Raw genomic sequence first — 22,713 nt, 5'->3', positions numbered from 1 at the left:
GGAATCTTACCCAACCCAGTGCAGTGTGGTGTGTGTGTGTGTGTGTGTGTGTGTGTGTGTGTGTGTGTGTTTTTGGGGGACTTAGAGCACTTCAGTTTTCCTAGTGGGACTTCCCAGGCTGGTGCTCTTTGTAAAACCGTGTTAGAAATGGAAAATGCGAAGTTTGCAGGCAGAACACACCTGCACTCTGAGCACTCAGGAGGCTCTAGAGTTGAAGGCCAGCCTCAGCTACATTGTGAGTTCGAGGCCAGCATGCGCTACATGAGACGAACCAACAGAAGAATTCACATGGTCCTCATCTTTTAAGTAGTGTCAGGGTATGTGTGACCTGGGGCTTCGCATTACCTGGGCTGGTCGGAGAAGCATCTGCGCCCCTCACTGAGCCTAGCTCCATGGTGACACTGAAGAGATTCTTAGGTGGAGCCTCAGAATACCAACTGTCTGGGATAGAAGATATACCTTCACCTTCATGAGCCGCTGCTTGGTGAGGCGGAAGTGGGCCAGGGATTTCTCAATTTTAGTGCTATAAACCAACCACTGTTCAGTGGGTCAGTGGGTCAGCTGTGTGATTCTGCTAATCCAGGCCAGGGTCTGCTGACCTCTGCTGGGGGTCAACTGAGAAGCCACCCTCAGTCTTTACAATATACCCGATATAGCTGGCCGTAGGTTTCCCACCCATGGGTCACTGTGCTCTGCTGCTGGACAGAAGCAGAATCTGGAGGCCGAGGCCAGGGCTGGCCCAGCTTTGCCTACGCCACTTCCCTTTGGGTTCCAGAATCCAAAAAGAAGAGAAGCGGGTTCTTCCATTGTCTTCAGTGACAAGAACCATAGGTCCAAACCGAATGGTGGTGCACACACCTTTAATCCCAGCACTGGGGAGGCAGGCAGAGGCAGAGGCAGGCAGATCTCTGAGTTTGAAGTCAGCTTGGTCAACAGAATGAGTTCCTGGGACAGCCACAGCTACACAGACCCTGTCTCAAAACAAAAACAATAGCAACGATAACAACAAAAACAACCATACACCCACATTGCAAAGAGGGAGGGGAGGCTGTGATCATTTTTAGATTCATACATTGGTACAAATTATGCATTTTTATATGAGGGTCACTAAAATGAAGATACTGTTGTCAGGCTTTTAAGTGACAGTGAAGTTCATTGTGCCTAGTGGTTCCCTTCTGGGGCCACCATTCTAATGCTAGCCCAGCTTGTGATTCAGAGCCTAGACCATGCTCTATACCACAGGGACCATTCACAGTCGTCTCTGTAATGCCGGAGGGGGGCAGACTGGGGGGGGGGGTTACTGGCCACTAAGATGCACGCAGCCGTTTGAGGCTTTTTCTCTGTGTTCTTCCTTGTGACAGAGCATGGTGACTTCCTGGCCTTGGATCTCGGAGGAACGAATTTCCGAGTCCTACTGGTAAAGATCCGTAGTGGGAAAAAGAGAACAGTGGAGATGCACAACAAGATCTACTCCATTCCCCTGGAAATCATGCAGGGCACCGGGGATGAGGTAAGGTGGGCCCGACGCATGCAGGCCTGTGCAGCCCACACCTGGCCAATGGCACTGGTGGTCATGAGATAACCTGTGTCTGCTACATAACATTGTAGCTGTGGCCCTGTGCCCCTAAAGCATCGGACCCTTTGAGCCCGTGATACTCCAGTGACTGGGGAGTTCCTAAAGAAAGGTGTGTGTGTGTGTGTGTGTGTGTGTCTGGGTGTGTCTGGGTGTGTCTGGGTGTGTCTGGGTGTGTCTGGGTGTGTGTGTCTATATGTGTACATGCTAAAAGTGTGAAACTAAAGAGAGCCTGGCCAATCCATCCCTTTTCTCTTCCAGCTGTTTGACCACATTGTCTCCTGCATCTCCGACTTCCTGGACTACATGGGGATCAAAGGCCCCCGGATGCCTCTGGGCTTCACCTTCTCGTTTCCCTGCAAGCAGACCAGCCTAGATTGCGTGAGTGTCTTTCCTGTGGACCTGACAGTGTTCAGTTCCTGTGGCTAGGGTTTCCTCCTACCTTGGGGGTATCCCTGGATGTCTGGGACAGCCTTACATGTCTCATGGGTCCCCCTCTCCAGAATGCCCCCTCTCCAGAACATCCCTAAAACTCTACTCTTGAGCCATTGTTTGGAAGAGGCTATCCTGATAGGTGGCAGCGGCAGTGCACACTGTTAATCCCAGCACTCAGGAGGCAGAGGCAGGCTGATTTCTGAGTTTGAAGCCAGCCTGGTCTACAGAGTGAGTTCTAGGACAGCCAGGGTTACACAGAGAAACTCTGTCTCAAGAAGCCAAGACAAACAAAAAAACTGGAGCCATGACTTTTGGGAACCCTTGGGGCCTCTGGACACAAAGCATAGCTCTCAGTATGGAGCTTTGCACGCATCTTAGGAGCTCGCCAGGCCTTTGCTTCTTTCCTTCCTCCTCAACCCCATTTTCCCTCCACTCCCTTATCCCAGGCCACCTTCCAACTTGCTCTGTAGCCACGGCCTTCTCTTCTGACACCACTGTGTCCTCCTCCACACCGGGGTTTTTGTGTACTGGGGAGTGGCACCCAGAGCTTTGCCCATGCTAGGCAAGCACTCTGCCAGCTAGCTACATCCTCAAGCCCTTGGCGGCTTTCCTTGTGGCTGCTAGTACAGCAAGGTGCTGGATGCCTATAGGCCCTGGGGCAGTGCCCTGTTAGAACAGACCTGCAGTAAATACTTGCTCAATCTATGGGATGAAAAGGGTCCCAGATGGGCGTGGCTCTCCCCCACCGCTGGAACTAAGGTGTGGGTGCAGGTGGAGGGTTTCTGTTAGGGTTCAACACAGGACAAGTCTCACTCTGTAGCTGTAGCTCCTCCCATACTTTTCTTCCACCCCCTACCCTGAACCTCCTGGGGGCTGGGCTTCGCCGCCCCCCCCTCCCCGTCCTCACCCTGATCCCTATATTTCTCAGTCCTTTTGGTTATACCAGGCTCCTTTTTTGGATGGTGACTCCTCTCTTGCTCTCCTTCCCTGTCTCTCTTCTTGGTCCTGCCTAAGTCAAACTGCCGTGTTTAGCCTGGGCTCCTTCGTCTGCCTGCTTTCTCCCAGTGTCTACAATAAAAATCGTCTCCACACTTTCGGAGCAGGCATATATCCTCCTCCTCTTATTTCTTATTTCTTTTTTTTTTCCATCCATTTACAATTTCTGTCCTTAGGGGTTTCCTATGGCAGTGCCAGAGTCAGAGGCACGTGCCAGCACTCTGCCACTGTGCGGGAAGGGCCAGGCCTGGGTGGGCATACTGTGTGCAGAGAGCGAGAAGGTGATGCTGAGTCACTGAGGGAGGAGCCAGCCTGTCTGGAAGATCTGCAGGCAGCCCTGTGTGGCGCAAGTGGAGACGCGGCCAGGGAGGGGCCCGAGGGGATGGTTTAAGAACTGATTGGCAGCCCCCGGAGAGCTAAGTAAGGTGGTGTCATCAGAAAAGCTCCAGCCTAAGGAGGTTGACTACAGCCATGAAAACAGGGATTGAATAATTCCAGACAAGCAACATCAAAAGGAGGGAAGTGTATGCACACGCACACGCACACGCACACGCACACACATACATGGACACAGAGACAGGGCACACAGACACATACATCTAACATCAGTTGACTCTCTCTAAACATTTTTTTTAAAGGCTGGGGCTTATGTTGCCCAGGCTGGGAATCTGTTACACAGATTCCTTGTGTGGCCAAGGATGGCCCATCATTTCTAATCCTCCTGCCTCTACCTCCCATGGGTTGGGATTCTGAGTGCCTACTATCACACCTGATTTGTGCAGTGCTGGAGATCAAAGCCAGGGCTCTGTGTTCTCTGGGCAAACCCTCTACCAACTGAGCTACATCTCTGCTCCTAAACTCTTGTTTATTGCAGGTCTGATGTTTTTGTTTTTGTTTTTTTTTTAATAAGGTCTCATTATATAGCTCAGGCTAGCCTTGAACTTAACTAAGTACCCCAGGCTGGTCTTGAACTAACAGATGATCTCTTGCTTCCGTCTCTCAAGTGCTGAGATTCCAGGTATGGGACATATGCACAAGCACACTTGTGGCATTTTTCCCCAGCAGTGTATAACTTCAGACCTGTGAAGCCTAAAGACTGCCTATAAAGTAACACTGTTACTGAATTTTTGCATTCCTTTAAATAAGCCAACCTTATGTGCCTCCATTTCTCCATCTGTGAAGTGGGTTTAGAAAGCAGATATCTGTGAAGATGGTGGGAGGGGGCCAGCCCACCGGATTCCACTCTTGCTTTACAGCCTCTGTGGTTATTGCCCGGGAGGTAGGGTGTCACATTCTCCTGACTGAAAAGTGACCTGAAGGTTACTCACCTAAACTCTTTGGGTGCCTTTCCTGTTTTAGGGAATCTTGATCACGTGGACAAAGGGATTCAAAGCCACCGACTGTGTGGGTCACGATGTAGCCACTTTACTGAGGGATGCTGTAAAAAGGAGAGAGGTAACTTAATCTTTTTAAAATAATTTTTACCTTGTGGGGGGGGTACAAAAATTAAGCTTGCTTTTTTTGTGAAGAATTGGAACACCACAGAAGCATGCGATTTGGAAGTGTCCCTGTCCCCACGCCCGCCCCAGTTACTGCCAGGCGGTCAAGTGACATTTGTCAGTTTGTATCATTAAGGGATGGTAATATGGGCTGGTGAGCTGGCTTGACAGCCTGCCACCAAGCCCGAGGGCCTGAGTTTAGTTCCTAGGACCCACGTGGTGTAGGGAGAGAATCCTTTGACCTACACATGTGTGCTGTAGGGTGGTATGTGTGTGTGTGTGTGTGTGCGCGTGCACATGTGAAAAGGATGGTACACCCAAAGAGAGGTAAAATCATGACTCATAGGAATGGAACGATGGAAAGTTCCTGAGAGCCCATACAGCCGGGAACTGCCAGGCATTTCAGAGTGCAAGCACCCGTCGGACATGGATGGCCCTGTTGGCTGGAATAAACTTATAGACAGTATTGCTATTCTGTGTCAAGTTATAGAACACAGTCAGGAAACCAACCCTGCTTCCCAGAAATGTCCAGTCCACAGCCTAGACTAGCAGGATTCAAGCCAGGCCCAGCTGACCCTTCCCTACATTCGTGTCCCCTTCTTTTCAAAGGAATTTGACCTGGATGTGGTGGCTGTGGTCAACGACACTGTGGGCACCATGATGACTTGTGCTTATGAAGAACCCACTTGTGAGATTGGACTCATCGTGGGTAAGTACCGTAAAAGGGTCTCTTCTCCAGGAAGTGGATGTTGGCGTTTCCTCTGTGGTACAAACCCAACAGTTCAGTCTTTAGTGGGGGAATGGTTGATCTGTGGGTACCATTTTTACCTCCTCTAGAATTCTGTATAGAGGCAGGCTACACCCCAGGATGCTACAAATCCGTTAGGATTGGACCGTCAGTCAGGAAGCTCTCTAGAAATGAGGCACAAAAAAGCTCATGTGTCCTGGGTAGATGGAGTGGGGTGCCTGGAACCAGACCATGCGCAAGAGCCTCAGGGCTGCAAACTCAAGGGCTAAAAAGGAAGTCGAGACCATCTCCACTCCTGACTGTGTTGTAGCTTGGAAGGGCCACTGTGCTCCTGGGAACCCTTCATCATCTGTAGCCACTGTCTAAGTGACTCCAACCCTGTAGGTTGTCGTCTTGTGAGGTCTACACCTCAAGAGGATTAAACTCTGTGTGTGTGTGCGTGTGTGTGCCTGCCACACAGTGCCTATGGAGGTCCAAGAGCAACCTTGGATGTTGGTCCTCACCTCCACCTGCTGATATAATAAAATAGCCTAACAGAAGCAACCTAGGGGAGAAAGGCTTTATTCTAGCTGCCAGTTCCAGGTTACGAATAGGCAAGAACTTGAGACAACTAGGCACATTATAGAGTAGAAAGAAAGGAATGTACAGATTTACTTGTGCTCAACTTGATTTCCACCCCCTCTTACCCAGTTAGGACCCTTGCCTAGGGGATGGTGCTGCCCACAGTGGGCTGGGTCTTCAACTCACATAAGATGCTCTTTCCACCCAATGCAGACAGTCCCTCATTGAGACTCTCTTCCCAGGGTGATTCTAGGTGGTGTCAGGTTGACAGTTCACGTTAACCACTGCACTCCCCAAACACTTTCTCAGTCACTAATGCCTGCAAGCACTAGTAGGACATCTCGAAATGTCACCGCCGCCTCAAGATCATTTCCAGCATCTGAAGGTCGGGATGGGACTCACACAGGCTGCCCTCTGTACTGGGGAAAGCCTTTGTATTTGTTATTAAGCTACTTGAAACAACTGTTGAAATAGAAAGTCAGGAAGCACATCCAGATGAAAGGTATTTGGCTTCTGCCCCAGAGATTTTATACCTTTCTTCCTTTTGGCAAAGCATTCACCACCCAGCCCTGCCCTGCCCAGCCTTTTGCCTGTGGATGGGCGTAGGTGAGACCTGCAAACCCAGCGTGACTGGGCATATTCTCTTAGACGCCAGGCCTCACCTTCCTGCCCTATGAGGGGAGCTGGTGCCAGGATTCAGCCAGCTTTTTCTTGCCTCCATCAACCGACCTCTTTGTTTAAAATTCTTATGGCCAGGGAATACAGTTTTACATATATTGGCTTTCTTTGCGTCTTCTATTTCTAGGGCTCCTTTTTTTCCTCCTTGTTTGTACTTTGGGTAGAAGGGAACAGAGAAACCAGAAACAATCCAGTGGTAGAGGAGGGTGGGGAGCCATTCCCCTTGAATGGAGGGAAAGCTCACTCATATCCCTGCAGGCTTTGTTACAGTGTCAGAAGTGGTTGCCTGGTTGCAGAGGAGAAGGCTTTATTGTAGAAGTGAGGGAGACTTCAGCCAGAGGTATCTGGAAGAGGCCAGACTGAACAGGGCTAGCAGAAGACACTGGGTCAGGAGAGCAGAGGTGGAGGGGGTTGGGGGAGAGCCAGAGGGGAGGGGGGAAGGGAGGGAGGGAGGAGAGAGGGGGAGGGGAGAGGGAGAGAGGAGAGAACAGGGGAGAGGAGAGAGAGCTCGCTCAGTGGACAAGATGGCTGAATTATATATAAGAAAGAAAAGCTGGGGGGAGAGGAGGTGGTTATGGGTAGGGGGCGGGGTGAGAAGTGTGGGTGAGACTTGTCCTGGGTTTCTTTGAGACCTAGCAAAGAGCTTCATGAGTGCAGGCTCCAGGGCATCTGTGGGAATGCCCCCTTGATTGAGTTTTCAGTCTATGCAGTAGGACAAGCTCAGTGACCACAAGCCAGAGGTCACGACGTTAAAACTGCCATATACCAGGCTGGGAGTGCGGACCTCAGTGGACTGTGTGGCAGGGATAGCAGTGGGGATCTCAGTGGCTAAAGGCACCTGCTGCCAAGCCTCCTGGCCTGAGCCCAGACCCCAGGTTCACTCCACAGTAGAGGAACAGAACTGAACTCCCCTGCAAGGTGAATTCTGATTCCATACACCACAGTTTTAAAATAACTAGTCTGCTATGAAAGTGTACCTCCCATTTTGTGTCCAAGCCCCTTGTGGGCTAAAACAGCACCAATCCGTGCTCCTTCCCAGTCTTAGGGGATACTGTGTAAGAAATGCTCTAGGGAGATTAAACATGGAAACCAGAGGCTTCCTGAGAGCCACACGCCACCCAGAGGAATTTTCCTTGTCTTAGAAGCAGCAGATCTCCTATGGTGTCAGTGTATTGTCTGGCTTTATGTTTTATGTCAATTTGACACAGGTTAGAGGCATCAGAGGACGGAACCTCAACTGAGAAAATGCCTCTGGTAAGATGGGCTGCAGTCAAGCCTGTAGGGCATTTTCTTAACCAGTGATTGATGCAGGAAGGGCCCAGCCCTTTGTGAGTGGTGTCATCCCTGGGCTGGCTGAGCAAACCATGGGGAACAAGCTAGTAAGCAGCATCCCTCCATGGCCTCTGCATCAGCTCCTGCCTCCAGGTTCCTGCCCTGTCTAAGTTCCTGTCCCGATTTCCCTCAGTGATGAACAGCAATGGGGAAGCATAAGCCAAATAAACCCTTTCTTCACCAAGTTGCTTTGGTGATGGAGGTTTCAGCACAGCAGTGGTAACCCTGACTATGGCAGTCTGTGGTACCAGCAAGGAGCCACTTGCTCAGCAAGGCAAGGAGCCGCTGAGCAGAAAGGTGGGAAAGTCCCAGCACTTCCAAGCTTGCTGACTAGATGTAGTCACAGGAAGTGAATGAGCCGCCAGGCAGTGGTGGCGCATGCCTTTAATCCCAGCACTTGGGAGGCAGAGGCAGGTGGATTTCTAAGTTCGAGGCCAGCCTGGTCTACAAAGTGAGTTCCAGGACAGCCAGGACTACACAGAGAAACCCTGTCTCGAAAAAACAAAAAAAAAGAAGAAGAAGAAGAAAGAAGTGAATGGTGGAGGGACAAAAGTAGACAGTCTTCTAGCTACTGTGCGTGTGTGTGTGTGTGTGTGTGTGTGTGTGTGTGAGAGAGAGAGAGAGAGAGAGAGAGAGAGAGAGAGAGAGAGAGAGAGAGCGCTGCTTATTCACTTCTTGTGACTACATCTAGTCAGCAAGCTTCAAAGTGCTGGGACTTTCCCACCTTTCTGCCCAGCGGCTCCTTGCCTTGCTGGTACCACAGACTGTCGTGCACGCGTGTAGCAATACATTCCTTTGTTGTAAGAGCATATAGCAACATAAATATAGCCCTGCCCAGGCCAACAGGTTAGGCTTTAGGCAAAATGGTGGACACTTGAGGATTGCTGCAAGTTCAAGGCCAACCTAGTCAACATAGTAAGTACCCAGCCAGCTAGGGTTTGTTTGTTTTAAAGATCAATCAACCCACCCTCGTTTACCTCAGATTTGCCATTTAAATGTAAGTTCCCAGATACAATGGAAAAACCAAATGTTTTGTTTGTTTTCAAGAAATACACCCAGCTGGCTGGTAGTGGTCCATGCCTTTAATCCCAGCATTTGGGGGTTGGGGGGTGGGGGGGCGGAAAGTAGGGCAGAAGCAGGAGGATCTCTGTGAGTTCGAGTCCAGCTTAGTCTACAAATCAAGTTCCAGGACAGCCAAGGCTACACAGAGAAACCTTGTTTCAAAAACAGTCAACAAAAACAACAAAAACCAACCAAAACTCTATAGGGCTGGAGAGATGGCTCAGTGTTATGAGCATTGGCTGCTCTTCCAGAGGACCAGAGTTCAATTCCCAGCAACCTCATGGCAGCTCACAACTGTCTGTAACTCAAATTCCAGTGAATCCAACCTGCTTACCCAGACGTAGGGCAAACACCAAATGTACATTTTAAAGGTGGGGGAGGGAGAGAGAGAGAGATTGAGTAATGGTGGTGCACACCTTTAATCCCAACACTCGGGAGGCAGAGGCAGGTAGATCTCTGAATTTGAGGCCAGCCTGGTCTACAGAGTGAGTTCCAGGACAACTAAAGCTACACAGAGAAACCCTATCTCATAAACCAAACATAAATATATGTATGCATATATGCACACATATATAATGTATGTGTATGTATATATATATATACCTCACCCATATACACACTGGTGAGGGCTGGGGATGTAGTTCAGTTGATAGAATGCAAGTAACTCAGTCCCTTTTTGCCAAGGATCAAGGATCATTTTGGAAGACGGGGCAGATGGTTATAAGAGCCAGAGGTGGTTGGCTAGTCTAAAAAAAAAAAAAAAAGGATCTTTGCACACATGACAGGGCAGTTGCACACATGAAATCGGAGGCTCTGACTGCAGGCAGATCCTGTGCAAGATCAAGGCAGACAAGATCCCAGCATAGTCGAGGGGCAGGAGGGTCACGATCCCACCACTAGCTGAGGAGCTATCGGCCGGCACTGCACCTGATGGCTGCTGGGGGGACGAGAGTCAGGGTTTCAGTTTTCTCTGGAGATGGGGACCCTGAGAACCTCCCTGTGCTCCAGTACCGGGTCCTAACCCACATGCAGGCAGCATTAACTCTGCTCAGTCGGTGTGTTTAGATGGCACCACAGAGAGTTGAGAGGGAAAAAGTGATAGAGGATGGGGAGGGACTGGAAGGGAGGGGGTATACTTAATCCAAATCTGTGTGTGTATGACAACTAATTTAAAAATTGTAAGCAACCCTTGCCCTGTGCATCAGAGCTCCTGGTGTGAAGCCCCCCACTCCACCATTTGTTTCTTTCCCCGTATGAAGCCCCCCAGATATGAAGGGTGTGAGGACCCTTCCTGAGTGTGAAGTCTCTCCCCCAGTGTGAACTCCAAGTGTGAAGCCCTTGGTGCCAGCCCCATCATTTCCTTCTGTCTAGGGACTGGCAGCAATGCCTGCTACATGGAGGAGATGAAGAACGTGGAGATGGTAGAGGGGAACCAGGGCCAGATGTGCATCAATATGGAGTGGGGTGCCTTTGGTGACAATGGCTGTCTGGACGACATCAGAACAGACTTCGACAAAGTGGTGGACGAATATTCTCTAAACAGTGGGAAACAAAGGTAACCAGCCTGCTGGGTGCCCGTGAGTGGGTTGGCCAGATTCTATGGCTGCACAGGGGCTTGGAAGCCTATCCCTTTGGTATAAGTGGGTTTTTGGTTCCTGGTGTGGGGTAGGATTATTCCTAGAAGTGACTGTGACAGTGGACATGCTGCCTAGTTTGCCCTTTGGGGACTGAAGGAGTTTAGCCATGGCTCAAAGGTCTCTTACCTTTGAGGACTTTCTTCAGTAAGTGAGGTAGACTCCCTTCTCACTACAAGATCCTGCGCCCCCTTGTGGCTGCTCAAAGTTTTACCACTCAGGTCACATTGGTTCTGAAAGAACAGTAGCCACTTAGCAATGAGGTGACCGTTCCAGTCTCCCAAGAGTACCGTTCTTGTTCATTGGCATAGCCAGGACGAGATGGTCTGAGTTATGTCCTTTGGAAAATAAATTTGCTTCAGTTTAATCTTGAAAGTGTTGGGACTCACCAGACTTGCCCCATGCTGTTAACCACAAAACCATCAAAAGCCAACCAACCAACCAACCAACCAACCAACCAACCAACCAAAACCATCAATATATGAATACAAAACCCAAAGAACTTTCTCTCTGTCCATTTAAGACTCCACTGAGATTTTTTTTGCTTAGTCAGGAACTGCTGAGGGCGTTGTACTGTGCTGGGCTGGGGTCTAGGCAAGACACTCGTTCCCTGTCTTCTCAGGACCAGGAGTCACTGTGGTGGTGGTGAGAGAGGGGGAGCCTTGTGTATGCTCTGTAGAAGGGTGAGGTGAGAGAGAACCTGGGCCTGGAAGAGTGACAGTCTGGGGTGACCCTCTCTGGGGTGTGGCTCGTGGCTGAGAGCGGAGTGGAATGGACCAGGCAAAGACAACCAACGAGGCCACCTAACACGGTTTTCTGTGACTCCAGGGGGCATCAGTGTGGGGAGGGCGGAGGGCTTCTTAGCCCCTGTCAGCCTGCTCGGGGAGGCACAGGACAGGTATGTGACCGAGATCATACCCTTGGCTGGCCATCATAGGTCCGGAGTGACTGTTGGTCCCAGTGGGAGCGGACCTCTTACTCAGTGCCCTCCCTTCCTCTCCACTCAGGTTTGAGAAGATGATCAGTGGAATGTACCTGGGTGAGATCGTCCGTAACATCCTGATTGACTTCACCAAGAAAGGCTTCCTCTTCCGGGGACAGATCTCTGAGCCACTCAAGACCCGAGGCATCTTCGAGACCAAGTTTCTCTCTCAGATCGAGAGGTGAGCAGGGAGGGGAGGAGTTTCTGAGCACCATTTTGCTTTCAGCAAACTCCAAACTCGTGTTTAGAGTACTTCACTTCGCAGAGTATTTTTGAGGCTCATCCACTTTGGGTCCTCCCTTTTTAGGGCTGAGTAATATTCCATTGGATGCACCTATCACGTTTTGTTTTCCCGCATGTGCTACTGTCTGGCAGCTTGGGTGGTTCCCTTAAATGACTCTCTGAACATGGTGGAGAGGGGGTTGGGGAGTAAACATCTGTTTGGTCCCTGCTGTCATGTCTCTTATGCATATACTCACAAGTGGACTGGCTGGGTCCTGTGGTAATTCCCTTTTCAGTTTCCCGAGGAACCACCATATTGTTTTTCCAAATGGCCACTCCATTTGCCATCCCCAGCATCCTCATGTAAGCTGCCAGTTTCTAACAGCTTAATGGCAAAGACAGAACAAACCAGAGCTCCATAGGTTCTGTAAGGCCTTTTTAAGATTGGTATGCGGGAGGAGGGGAGGATGACAAATAGTACACTGAGAAAAACACTTGCTTTGCGTGTGACAAGAGGCAGAAGCATGGTGGGGGCTGGGGGCGCAGATCCCAACAGTTCCGACCCCGTGAGCCTCGACTGTGCTTCCAAGAATGCCTCAGTTTCCCATTTCCTCCTCTTGGGCATGATGAAAGCTTGATGTAAGGGCTACAGGCCAGAGGATCTGGAGTTATAGGCCCAACTCATCTATGTGGTGAATTTGGGGCTAGCCTCGGCTATTTGAGATCTTGTCTCAAACGCAGACCAAGGTAGTGACTTCGTACATGCAGTGCGTGTACAATTGCATACACACAAGTCTTTGAGAAAGGCTAGCCAGTCTTATCTCAGCTCTTTCAGTTTACTAGGAGAAGGGAAAGCCCTGGGGTACACTAGGTCACTCATATGACCCTTAAGCAAGGGAACAAACGTCATCTTGGCTGACGTAGAATAATGCAAATTAAGGTGTGGTGACAAAGGGCATTAAAAAAATTACTTCGTGTGTGTGTGTGTGTGTGTGTGTGTGTGTGACATGTGTCAGTCAGAGGACTCCTTTCTCCTGGCCAAGAGAGAAGGCCGATCCCTCGGCCAGCCTCTCATCTTGCTGTAGGGGTGCTACATTAGTTCATTGGACTTTCATAACCAGTGCTGTCCCCGCTGAGCCACCTCCCAGCCCTGCTGTTGTCCTTAGGAAATTATAGTTTCAAAGTGATCTCTTCTAGCTGGGCGGCGAGGTGAGGAGGGGAAGCCGGTGAGTCTCTAGTTCACCTTGGACGCCCTCTCTCTCAAACAGAGGAGGAAGAAGAGGGGGAGAAAAGAATGTAATGGCATTTCCTGGGGTCACTGGGATTAGGAAGAGTTGAAAATTTTTCAGCTGTAATTTCTGTAGTCTAGCATGTGGTACACACCTCTAATCCCGGCACTCTGGAGGCAGAAGCAGGCGGATCAATGAGATCCAGGCCAGCCTGGTCTATAGAGTGAGTTCCAGGACAGCCAGGGCTACACAGAGGAACCCTGTCATAAAAAAACACCACCACCACCACCACCACCACCAAAAACCAAAACAGACCTCAACCTTCCTAATGCTGCGACCCTTTAATTCAGTCCCTCATGTTGTGGTGACCCCCCCACCATAAAATTATTTTCACTGCTCCCTCAAAACTGTAATTTTGCTACTGTTATGAATCCTAGGGTAAGTACCTGTGTTTACTGATGGTTTTAAGTGACACCCATGGAAGGGTCATCAGACTTCCAAGGAGTCACAACCCACGGGTTTAATAATCACTGGTTTAGGGCTGGCGAGGTGGCTCAGCGGGTAAGAGCACCGACTGCTCTTCCAAAGGTCCTGAGTTCAATTCCCAGCAACCACATGGTGGCTTACAACCGTCTGTAATGAGATCTGACGCCCTCTTCTGGGGTGTCTGAAGACAGCTGCAGTGTACTTATGTATAATAATAGATAAATCTTAAAAAAAAAAAAAGAGCCAGTGGTTTGAAGGGGTGAGCCAGAGAGATTATTGCTCATTGGTTAAGAGCAATCACAGCTCTTGCGGAGAGCCTGAGTTTGGTTCCTAGCACTTCATTCAGGCTGCACACAGCCACCTGTACCTTGAGCTCCAGGGGATCTGACACCTCTGGCTGCCGCAGGAACCTATAACTTATGCACACAGACATACACAATTAGAAGCCGAAGGCAGGAGAGATGGCTCTCACCCCTTCTAAAGGTCCACAGTGTGATTGTCACCTTGCACAATCAGGCAAGTCACAGCTTCCTATAGCTCCAGATCCAGGGGATCTGACACCCTCCTCTGGCCTCTTTGGGTACCTGTGGTGTATACATAGACACACCTACCTACAAATGTGTGTGTGTGTGTGTGTGTGTGTGTGTGTGTGTGTATTCTTCTAATTTAATCTATCTAGAAGGGGAATAAACCCCTGGGATGCCATTCATAGACAAGCAGAACGCTTTAGACAGGTTCTTGTTCCAAGGGTTCCGTGGGCCTGCTCCATCCAGCTCACTGGGCTTTTGTGCTCCGCAGTGACCGATTAGCGCTGCTCCAGGTGCGGGCCATCCTTCAGCAGCTGGGTCTGAACAGCACGTGCGACGACAGTATCCTGGTCAAGACCGTGTGTGGGGTGGTGTCCAAGCGGGCGGCCCAGCTGTGTGGTGCCGGCATGGCCGCCGTGGTGGAAAAGATCCGAGAGAACAGAGGCCTAGACCACCTGAATGTAACTGTGGGCGTGGACGGGACGCTCTACAAACTCCATCCACAGTGAGTGTGGCTTCTCTCTGGCTGGGGAGTTGGTTGAAGGTCACGGGGTGTAGACACAGTTCCTAATGGAGACACAGTAGCCTGGGGCATTTGGGGACAGGAGCCTGAGACGGTGAGTAGCCCTAGTACTTTGGGGAGCCAGGGGAGGGCTTCAACTGGGCCAACCTACAGGAGTGAAACTCTCTCTGCTTTCCTTTGGCCCTCTGAGGTGTGTGTATGTTTGTGCTATGAGTGTGTGCATTGGCCAGCTGTACTTGGTAAAAGGAAATTCAGAACGAGGCAGAACAGGAGCAGGGTAGGTCCGGGTTCTGTGGCAGGGAGAAACCTTTTTATCAGAGTCATAAGCCCTGTACTTGAGCCCACCGGATGTTCCAAAGCTGGGGTCTTAGAGACAGTGACCACATTTGAACAGAAGCCCTGGGCATTGGTTAGCATTCTATAGAGGAAGGGACCTGAAAGAATGAATCTATATTCAAAGTAGATCCATCAGTCCAGCTAGTCCAACAATGGCTGCCTCCCAACAGAAAGGCCAAGAATCTTATAGTTGTTCAGTCCAGGAGGCTGGACGTCTTCCATCTACATTGGAATCCCGAAGTAGTCATCTTGGGTATCAGTGAGAAGGGATGCCCCAGCAACAGAGTAGATGAACTTGCCAGTGGGAGTGGGGGCAGGAAACAGGCAAAAAAGCAAAAGCTTCCTTGCATGTATGTCCTTTTCTGTGGGCTGTCACCAGAAGGTGTGGCCCAGATTTAGGGGACTCTTCCCCGCCCCTTCAAATCATCCAGGCAAGAAAAATCCCATACAGGTGTGCCCCGAATGCTTGTGTTTTAGTTAATTCCAGATGCAGTCAAGTTGACAACCAAAATTAGCAACCACACCCCCTTACCAGTAAGAACACTATTAGCTACCAGAGACCATCTCAGCCAAACCAGGCTACAGTCTGACCCAGTGCCCCGGAGACATTTACCCATTTACCTTGTGGCTATGGTGTGGAGCTATCACTTAGAAGCTGTGCCCATCGGGAACGTGGCTCAGTGGGTTGAGCGCTTGCCTCTTATGCATGAAGCTCTGGATTCTCCCCGAAGTACAACATAAGCCAGGCATCTGAGGGAGTTAAGCTACTCTGGACCGCCGTACTTCATAGATTCCGGCTCCTGACTGGGCTAGAAATTATGTGGATCGAGTATCATGTATCAGTCCTAGCCATGTTATGACAGAGTTTTTATACAATTTTTTTTTGTTGTTGTTGTGTATTTTTGAGGCAGAGTCATGTAGCTCAGGCTAGCCTCAAACTTAATATATAACTGCTGGACACCTTGAATGTATGATCTTCCTTGCCTCCACCTCCCTAGTTCTGGGTCTCAGATTCAGCGGCCTGGGCCTCCTGCATGCTGAGGCAGGGGCTCTACCAGCTGAAGTTCTTGAGCCTCATCTTCCTCTGACTTTCTCCCCCCTGTCTTTCACCTTTGCAGTTTCTCCAGAATCATGCACCAAACAGTGAAGGAACTGTCACCAAAGTGTACCGTGTCCTTCCTTCTGTCTGAAGACGGCAGCGGCAAGGGGGCTGCCCTTATCACAGCTGTGGGCGTGCGGCTCAGAGGAGACCCTACGAACGCCTAAGAGCCAGGATCCTCCCAGCCCCCAGCCCGCCACCCTTCCAGCACTCCTCTCTAGAACCGACGATCACACACCACCCCCGTGTACCACCCAGCAAGCCCGCTGGGAGACCCAGCGCCGGCACCCACTCTGCCGCAGAGGGAGGAAGGGGACCGCAGTAACGGAGCATCACATAGAATACCACCTGGAGCGTGTGCTGTTGATGATCTGATCTCTCGCCCTCTCCCCTGCCCTGCCACTTTGCATGATTCAAGTTCGACCTGGCCATGCATTGCCCATGCGTGAACGTAGTAACGGCACCCACGTCTACCGCACACGTCCAGCCAGGAAAGAGCGACCCCATCTTGGACTGTCTTCTGGGCCCTTCCAAGCCCATCCGTGGAGTCGCCTCCCTCCTTCCCCCCACCCCCCCGTGTGAAGTGTGTTATCACCAGCAGACACTGCCGGACTCCTGCCCACAGGGGCGTGGCCTGAAGGGCGAGTGTGAACATGGCACCTGCTGTTCCCTTCCCCCTTCCTCGCACCCGCCGCAGCCTGCCATCCCATCTGGATGTATCGATGCCACTGAGTTGTGTGTCCGTCCGTGGAGCCAGTCCTAGCCACATTATTGACAGTCTTGCATTTTGTTTTGTCTCGTGATGGTGGTGGTGGTAGGGGTACGCTTAGGTGGGCAGTCCTGTGGGGAAAACATCTTGTCTCCATCTTGCTAGGAAGAACCAACCCACAAAACAACGCCATCACTGGAATTTCCCATCGCTTTAGTGAGCCATTGTCCTACGTCTAGTAAACTTTGTACTGATTCAAAAGTTGGAGTGGTGTTTCCTTGGGGTGGGGCATGGGCTTAGCATATGGTGACAGCCACACTAGTGGCTTTTTGGACTCCTGGGTGGGGAGAAAGCTTCAATGCTCCCCAGGTATGCATATAGTCCCAGCATTTGGGAAATGGAGGAATTAGTTCAAGACCCATCTTGGCTACATAGTTTCAGGCAGACCTATCCAACGTGCAAGCCCATCCCAAGTGAAATGAAACAATAAAACTAAGTCTCCAGTCCCCAGAGTTGGTTCAGACAAGGGCTTCTCTATTTCAAAACATCACACAGTAGCCTTTGGCCTGATGTCCCAGCACCTGCCTTGTGCTTCCATCCTAAGCCCCAGCCTCCCGGCCTGGAAATGATCGTCTATGCTCTTTACTTTTTGGGGAGCAGTGAACTTGACCTTCTGGGGCTCACTGGGTTAGTGAGAAGACAATACAGCCTTGTGTAACAAGGGTGTTGGAGAGCTGTCCAGGGGTTTTCGAGGTCTGGCTTGGGTATTCTGAAGAGCTGCTGGGCCTTCGCCCTTCTCCCTGTTTGTCCTTTTTACTTATCCACCCTCATGCCTTCCCCCTGGCAATGTTTTCTGGGAACTAGAAGCTGCCATTTTAGGGAGCCTGCCTTTCCTTTCCCTGTCGATCTATGTTCCTCTAAGACCCTTTCAGTCCATCCTTCTCAGAGACTGGCAGATGCTGAGAAGGGGCAGGTTAGGGGGGAATGGACTCTGTGTGTGGGTATGTGACAGAGAGACAGGCAGACAGAATACTCCCATGAGACAGACTTCTGAAAACAGTTCAGGGGAAGCTACAGTAAAATTTCGAGAGATGCGGCCATCTGCAGGACCCCCTATAGGAACTATGGGGCTGAAGGAGTGAAGAGAATCGGAGGCCATTACAGTAAGGTGAGTGTAGGCCAGCCTAGAGCGACCATCCCACTCGGTGGCCATCGGGTGAACAAAAAAATTTAGCTGTCGATGGTGAAGGGAACAGAACTCGCCAGTTTTGCAAAGCCAGGAATCCATATTCTTTGGAAGACCACTACCCAGAGAAAGACCCTCGGTTGCCTTTTGTGATGGTTTTTATATGCTTGGCACTATTTGGAGGTGTGGCCTTGATGTAGGCATGGGCTTTAAGACCCTCACCCTAGCTGTCTGGAAGCCAGTATTCTGCTAGCATCCTTCAGATGAAGATGTAGAACTCTCAGCTCCTCCTGCACCATGCCAGCCTGGATGCTGACATGCTCCCACCTTGATGATAATGGACTGAACCTCTAAACTTGTAAGCCAGCCCCAATTAAATGTTGTCCTCATAAGAGTTGTCTTGGAAGCCGGGCGTGGTGGCACACGTCTTTAATCCCAGCACTCGGGAGGCAGAGGCAGGCGGATTTCTGAGTTCGAGGCCAGCCTGGTCTACAGAGTGAGTTCCAGGACAGCCAGGGCTATACAGAGAAACCCTGTCTCAGAAAAAAAAAAAAAAAAAGAGTTGTCTTGGTCATGCTATCTGTTTACAGCAGTAAAACCCTAACTATGATACCTGTCTAGCTGTCCTTGGGGCATTCCTTCAGGAAGTTCCCTGGCTGTCCACAGAAATAGCATGCCCTCAAGATACCCTTCGGGATGCCCCCTCCTTGGACAACGCTCATTAACAGCTTATTAACAAGTCCATATGTTGTGTGCCCTTTTTCCTTTCCCTGTCCTGGTCAAGTTTACAACACACTAGGTTTTAGAACAACTGGTCTAGGATCTCACCTGGCTCAGCCACCAGATTCTGCAAAAGTGTTTTTGGTTTTGTTGATTTTTTTTTTTTTTTTAAGACAGGGTCTCATCCTGTGGTTCTGGTTGTCTAGATTTCATTCTGTATTCCAGGCTGGCCTCCAACTCACAGTCCTGCCTCTGCCTCTCAAGTGCTTGAATTATAGGAATAACACTGCGATGGCTTGTACAATTCTCTATGAATATCTGACTGTCAGGGAGTCTCCTTTTGGACCTCCAAGGGCTCTGGTATTGCATCAACATGTGTTCTGACAGCCTTCTTTAATCTCTGGAGAAAGGTAATATAAGATTCATTTTCTCCCTGGTAAATGGCCATCAGCTGAGAGTAACTAAGACTGGTCTCTGCTTTCCTGAAGTCCCCAGAAATACAATAAAGTGCTGCTTCTCCCAGTAACCCATGGTGTCAATGACATCCCTGGATGGAGCTCTTAAAGAGACATCCTGGGCTCCTGTAGGAACTTGGGTCTGTGAGTCTTGGAATAAGAAGCCACCATCTCAGAGAGCTACCTATGTTCCTCTGAGTCCAACCCCTTCTCACTGTGTCCTCCCCCTTCCCCTCCCCCCACCTCAGGAAGCCTTACCTCCGGCTCCTCAGCCTCTGGATGAGATGAGGGCATACCCTTTACTCCAGCTCATGAATGTGGGGGCAGTCCAAAGAGACAAAGTAACTGCTGGGGCCCCTCTCCAGACTGTAGAACCTTAGCCCCTGCCTGGACAATTTGCCCATCCTAGCTCTGCAGTTAGGGGTTCATCTCCACCCTTTGGTGGATTTCCCAACACTCTGTGATGTCCCGGTCACCACTGCAGCTCTAAGTGACATAAGAACCCTTTATTGGGGGTACTGGCACTGTGAACTCTGGGAGAGCTCAGATGACATTAAACTTTGAACACATGTTTACAGCTTATTTGGTTTTCAGAGGGCACTGGGCAGGCAGCAAATGAGTCACCATTTGCTGGGGAGCAGGGAGATGGACAGTCCTGGAGCAGCCTGGGCTGGGCAATCTTAGAACGGGGACCACCAGTGTGCTTCACCTGCGTGTGGGAGCTGTGTTCCTGACTTGTAGGTGCTTTTGTGTCCTAACAGCTGATGAAGTGTGAAGCATCGTGGTTACTATTTAGCGTTAAGCTGAATACAGCCTGCTGGTTTGAAGGCATTGCTTCCACCAAGCCCCAGGGCAATCCTGCAGGGGATCAGAGTGACCTATATCTCAGCTGAGACCGTTAACTGCCTCCACTCTGGGTAGGATGGGAGCTTTCAGATCCTAAGGCAGAGATGCCCTGGATCCATTCACAGCCAAGTGGGGGGACTTCTTCCTTCGTGGCTTATCTTTGATGAGGAGGCAGTGTCGTGGTTATGCCCCACGCTGGCTTAGCCAGCATCTCCAAGCATTTTCATGAACCAAATTTAGGAGCATGGATCTTCCATATGTGTGTGTGTGTGTGTGTATGATGTGTATATATATGTGTGTGTGTACATATATATGTGTGTGTACACACATATACATACATATATACATATACACACATATACTACACATGTGTGTACATATACATAAACGTATACATATATATAGATCTCAGGCTTTATTTGGAAAACACGGCCACTGTGTTGCAGAGTGAAGCAGTTGAGTTTTCCTTTGGGTGCTGGTCCTCTGCGGGCTGCCACAGTCCCCACCATTTCCTCTGACCCTAACACTGGAGCTGTTGCCTTCTTTCTCTTTAACATCGTATGTGCACAGGCACATGTACATGTGTATGTGTGCATGCATGTGCAGATATACATGCACACACACGTGCATACACACTCTTGGGGAGGTCAGGGGACAGATTGCAGACGTTGGTTCTTTCCTTCTGTCTGGGTTCCAGGAACTGCACTTAGGTCATGAGGCTTAGCAGAGAGTGGCTTTACCACCTCGCTGCTGAGCCATGTCACCATCCTTCAGCTGCCTTTCTCATTATGACTGCAGTTTTCTTCCCCAAGATCCAGTTTTTCCACCCCTCTCTATACTCCAGGGAGACATCTCACTTTGCAGCTCCTGGATTGGCCAAATGTTGGTTCCCAGTCTTCCTGGCCTCTTCCTCGGTTGCTGGAATGCCTATGATGGGTGTCTGCACTCCAAGCTCTTTGTATCAGCATTGTCTGTGGCGCTCTGAGCACCGTCTTGCTTCTTTTCTGTTGGTGTGTTGAAGAATGGGGTGTGGGACAAGCTATTATGTAAGGGCTTTTCCATCAGCCACTTCTCAAAGGGGCTAAGCCTGGGCCCTGCAGACAAGCTCAAGACTTCAGGGTCCAGCAGGCTCCCCATCCTGGGAGCCCCCAACCTGCCCATTGGTAGCCTCAGAGTGGGTCATATCCCCCGTCATGAACAAAGTCTCCTTGGTGTGACACCGGTTGACTCTCCTAGAGATGGATGGAGTGTGGGTCAGCTCCAGCCTGTCTTCCTCGGTTGGCGTTCCCCAGGGGCAGCACCGGAAAGCAAGCCGGAATCCAGAGCGAAACCTGCCGAGGGTGGAGAGTCACTTTAAGCAAGGGAGCTAGGGGTACAGGAGCTGTCGGCCATGTGACTGCTCCATGCCCCAGGAGACTAGCTCCCTTGCAAAGGAGCCTCGCTTTGAAGAGTCTACCAACAACTCGGGGCTGTGTGGAGAGATGCACAATTGAATGGATTTAGTTTCTTGGAACAGCCAGAAACACCGGGAACATGGCTCATGTGAGTAACATCAGTACTTCCTAGGCATGGGCAAGAAAGATGGCATCAAGATTCAAGGTGGCCAAGTGGTGCCGTGCCTTGGAAAGAAGGGAAGAAAGGAATGGAGGGAGAGAGAAGGAGGGAGGGAAGGAGGAGGAGGAGAGAGAAACCAAACTGAATTACAAAGGCGCCATGTGACTTAACTGGCTTCTAACAGGAGAGAAGAATCTTAGAAAGAACTGGGGCTCAGTGTATGTAGAATAGGGAACCTCCCCCAAGAACTACTTCAAAGGAAAGCTGGCACACTGGAGCTACCAAGTATGGGTGTATCTGCTCAAAAAATAAACAGCTCTCACTCAGGCGGGATGTAGGCCTGTAATCACAGCTCCTTAGGGATTAAGGAAGGAGGGAGGCACAATTAAAGTACAAGGCTCGCCCAGGCAGTAAGGGAGACCATATTTCAAAACAAATAAGACCAGTCCTACGATGTTGCTCATTAGTAGAGCATTTGCCTAGCATGCTGGAGGCCCTGGGTTCGATCCCCAGTACTGGGAGGACCAATAAAGTAAAGTAAAATAACAGGGAAAACCAAACCCATCCTTCCCCGTGGTGCTACGGACTGTACCTGAGGTTGTGAGGATGGTTTTGAACTTTTGATCCTTCAGAGTGCTGGGATGCAGGTACACACCACTGTGCCCAGCTTATGGAGATCAAACCTTGGGCTTTGTGCCTGCCAGGCAAGCACTGTCAACTACACCATACCTGCTTTGGCCTGATTTTAAATGTGTGTGGGTGGTTTGCCTGCATGTATGTCTGTGTGACACATGCATGCATTACCCAAGGTGGCCAGAAGAAGGCGCAAGATCCCTTGGGACAGCAGTTACAGGTGGTTGTGAGCCACTATGTAGGTGCTGGGATTTGAACCAGGCTACTCAGGAAGAGCAGCCAGTGCTCTTAAGCATGGGCCATTTGTCCAGCTGATTCTTTTGGAAGGTAAGTCAGAGTGCTTGCCTACCAGGTTTCGCAGGCTCAAAGCCTTGTTGAGCTCTCCCTGTTGGAGTGCCAGCCCAAGAGCAGACCTTATCTCAGGGCTGTTGATTCCCTCTGCAGGGAATTCTTGCCCAGACTTCGGGGAAGAGTCAGTTGCTCCAGCTTTTGCTCAACTGTAAACTATACACACACACACACACACACACACACAGAGACAGACAGACACACACACACAGACACACACCCAGTCTAGTGCCTAAGACCATCAGCACTTCCTGCTCACTTTCACACACTTCCTGCTCACTTTCACACACTTCCTGCTCACTTTCACACACTTCCTGCTCACTTTCACACACTTCCTGCT

General features: G+C 50.3%; 2 protein-coding genes across 2 annotated transcripts in view; one reads left to right on the top strand and one right to left on the bottom strand.

Moving 5' to 3' along the window:
* Hk1 (hexokinase 1) overlaps positions 1–16,892 on the top strand; it is a 71,924-nt gene extending 55,032 nt beyond the window's left edge. The window contains exons 10-17 of the mRNA XM_029482970.1: positions 1,332–1,510; positions 1,835–1,954; positions 4,364–4,459; positions 5,113–5,212; positions 10,256–10,439; positions 11,526–11,681; positions 14,236–14,469; positions 15,942–16,892. Of these exons, the coding sequence (XP_029338830.1) occupies positions 1,332–1,510; positions 1,835–1,954; positions 4,364–4,459; positions 5,113–5,212; positions 10,256–10,439; positions 11,526–11,681; positions 14,236–14,469; positions 15,942–16,089 (1,217 nt within the window). The 3' untranslated portion in view covers positions 16,090–16,892. The remainder of the gene's footprint in view (positions 1–1,331; positions 1,511–1,834; positions 1,955–4,363; positions 4,460–5,112; positions 5,213–10,255; positions 10,440–11,525; positions 11,682–14,235; positions 14,470–15,941) is intronic.
* Positions 16,893–20,241: 3,349 nt separating this feature from the next.
* Positions 20,242–22,713, bottom strand: part of Tacr2 (tachykinin receptor 2) — a 14,239-nt gene continuing 11,767 nt past the window's right edge. Inside the window, exon 5 of the mRNA XM_021174958.1 lies at positions 20,242–21,169. Coding sequence (XP_021030617.1) covers positions 20,953–21,169 — 217 coding nt within the window. The 3' untranslated portion in view covers positions 20,242–20,952. The remainder of the gene's footprint in view (positions 21,170–22,713) is intronic.

Source organism: Mus caroli, chromosome 10, assembly GCF_900094665.2.
Source record: "Mus caroli chromosome 10, CAROLI_EIJ_v1.1, whole genome shotgun sequence".
In the NCBI taxonomy this organism is placed as follows: Eukaryota; Metazoa; Chordata; class Mammalia; order Rodentia; family Muridae; genus Mus; species Mus caroli.
Note: the sequence above shows the minus strand (reverse complement) of the source record. Positions and strands in the feature narration are given on the sequence as shown.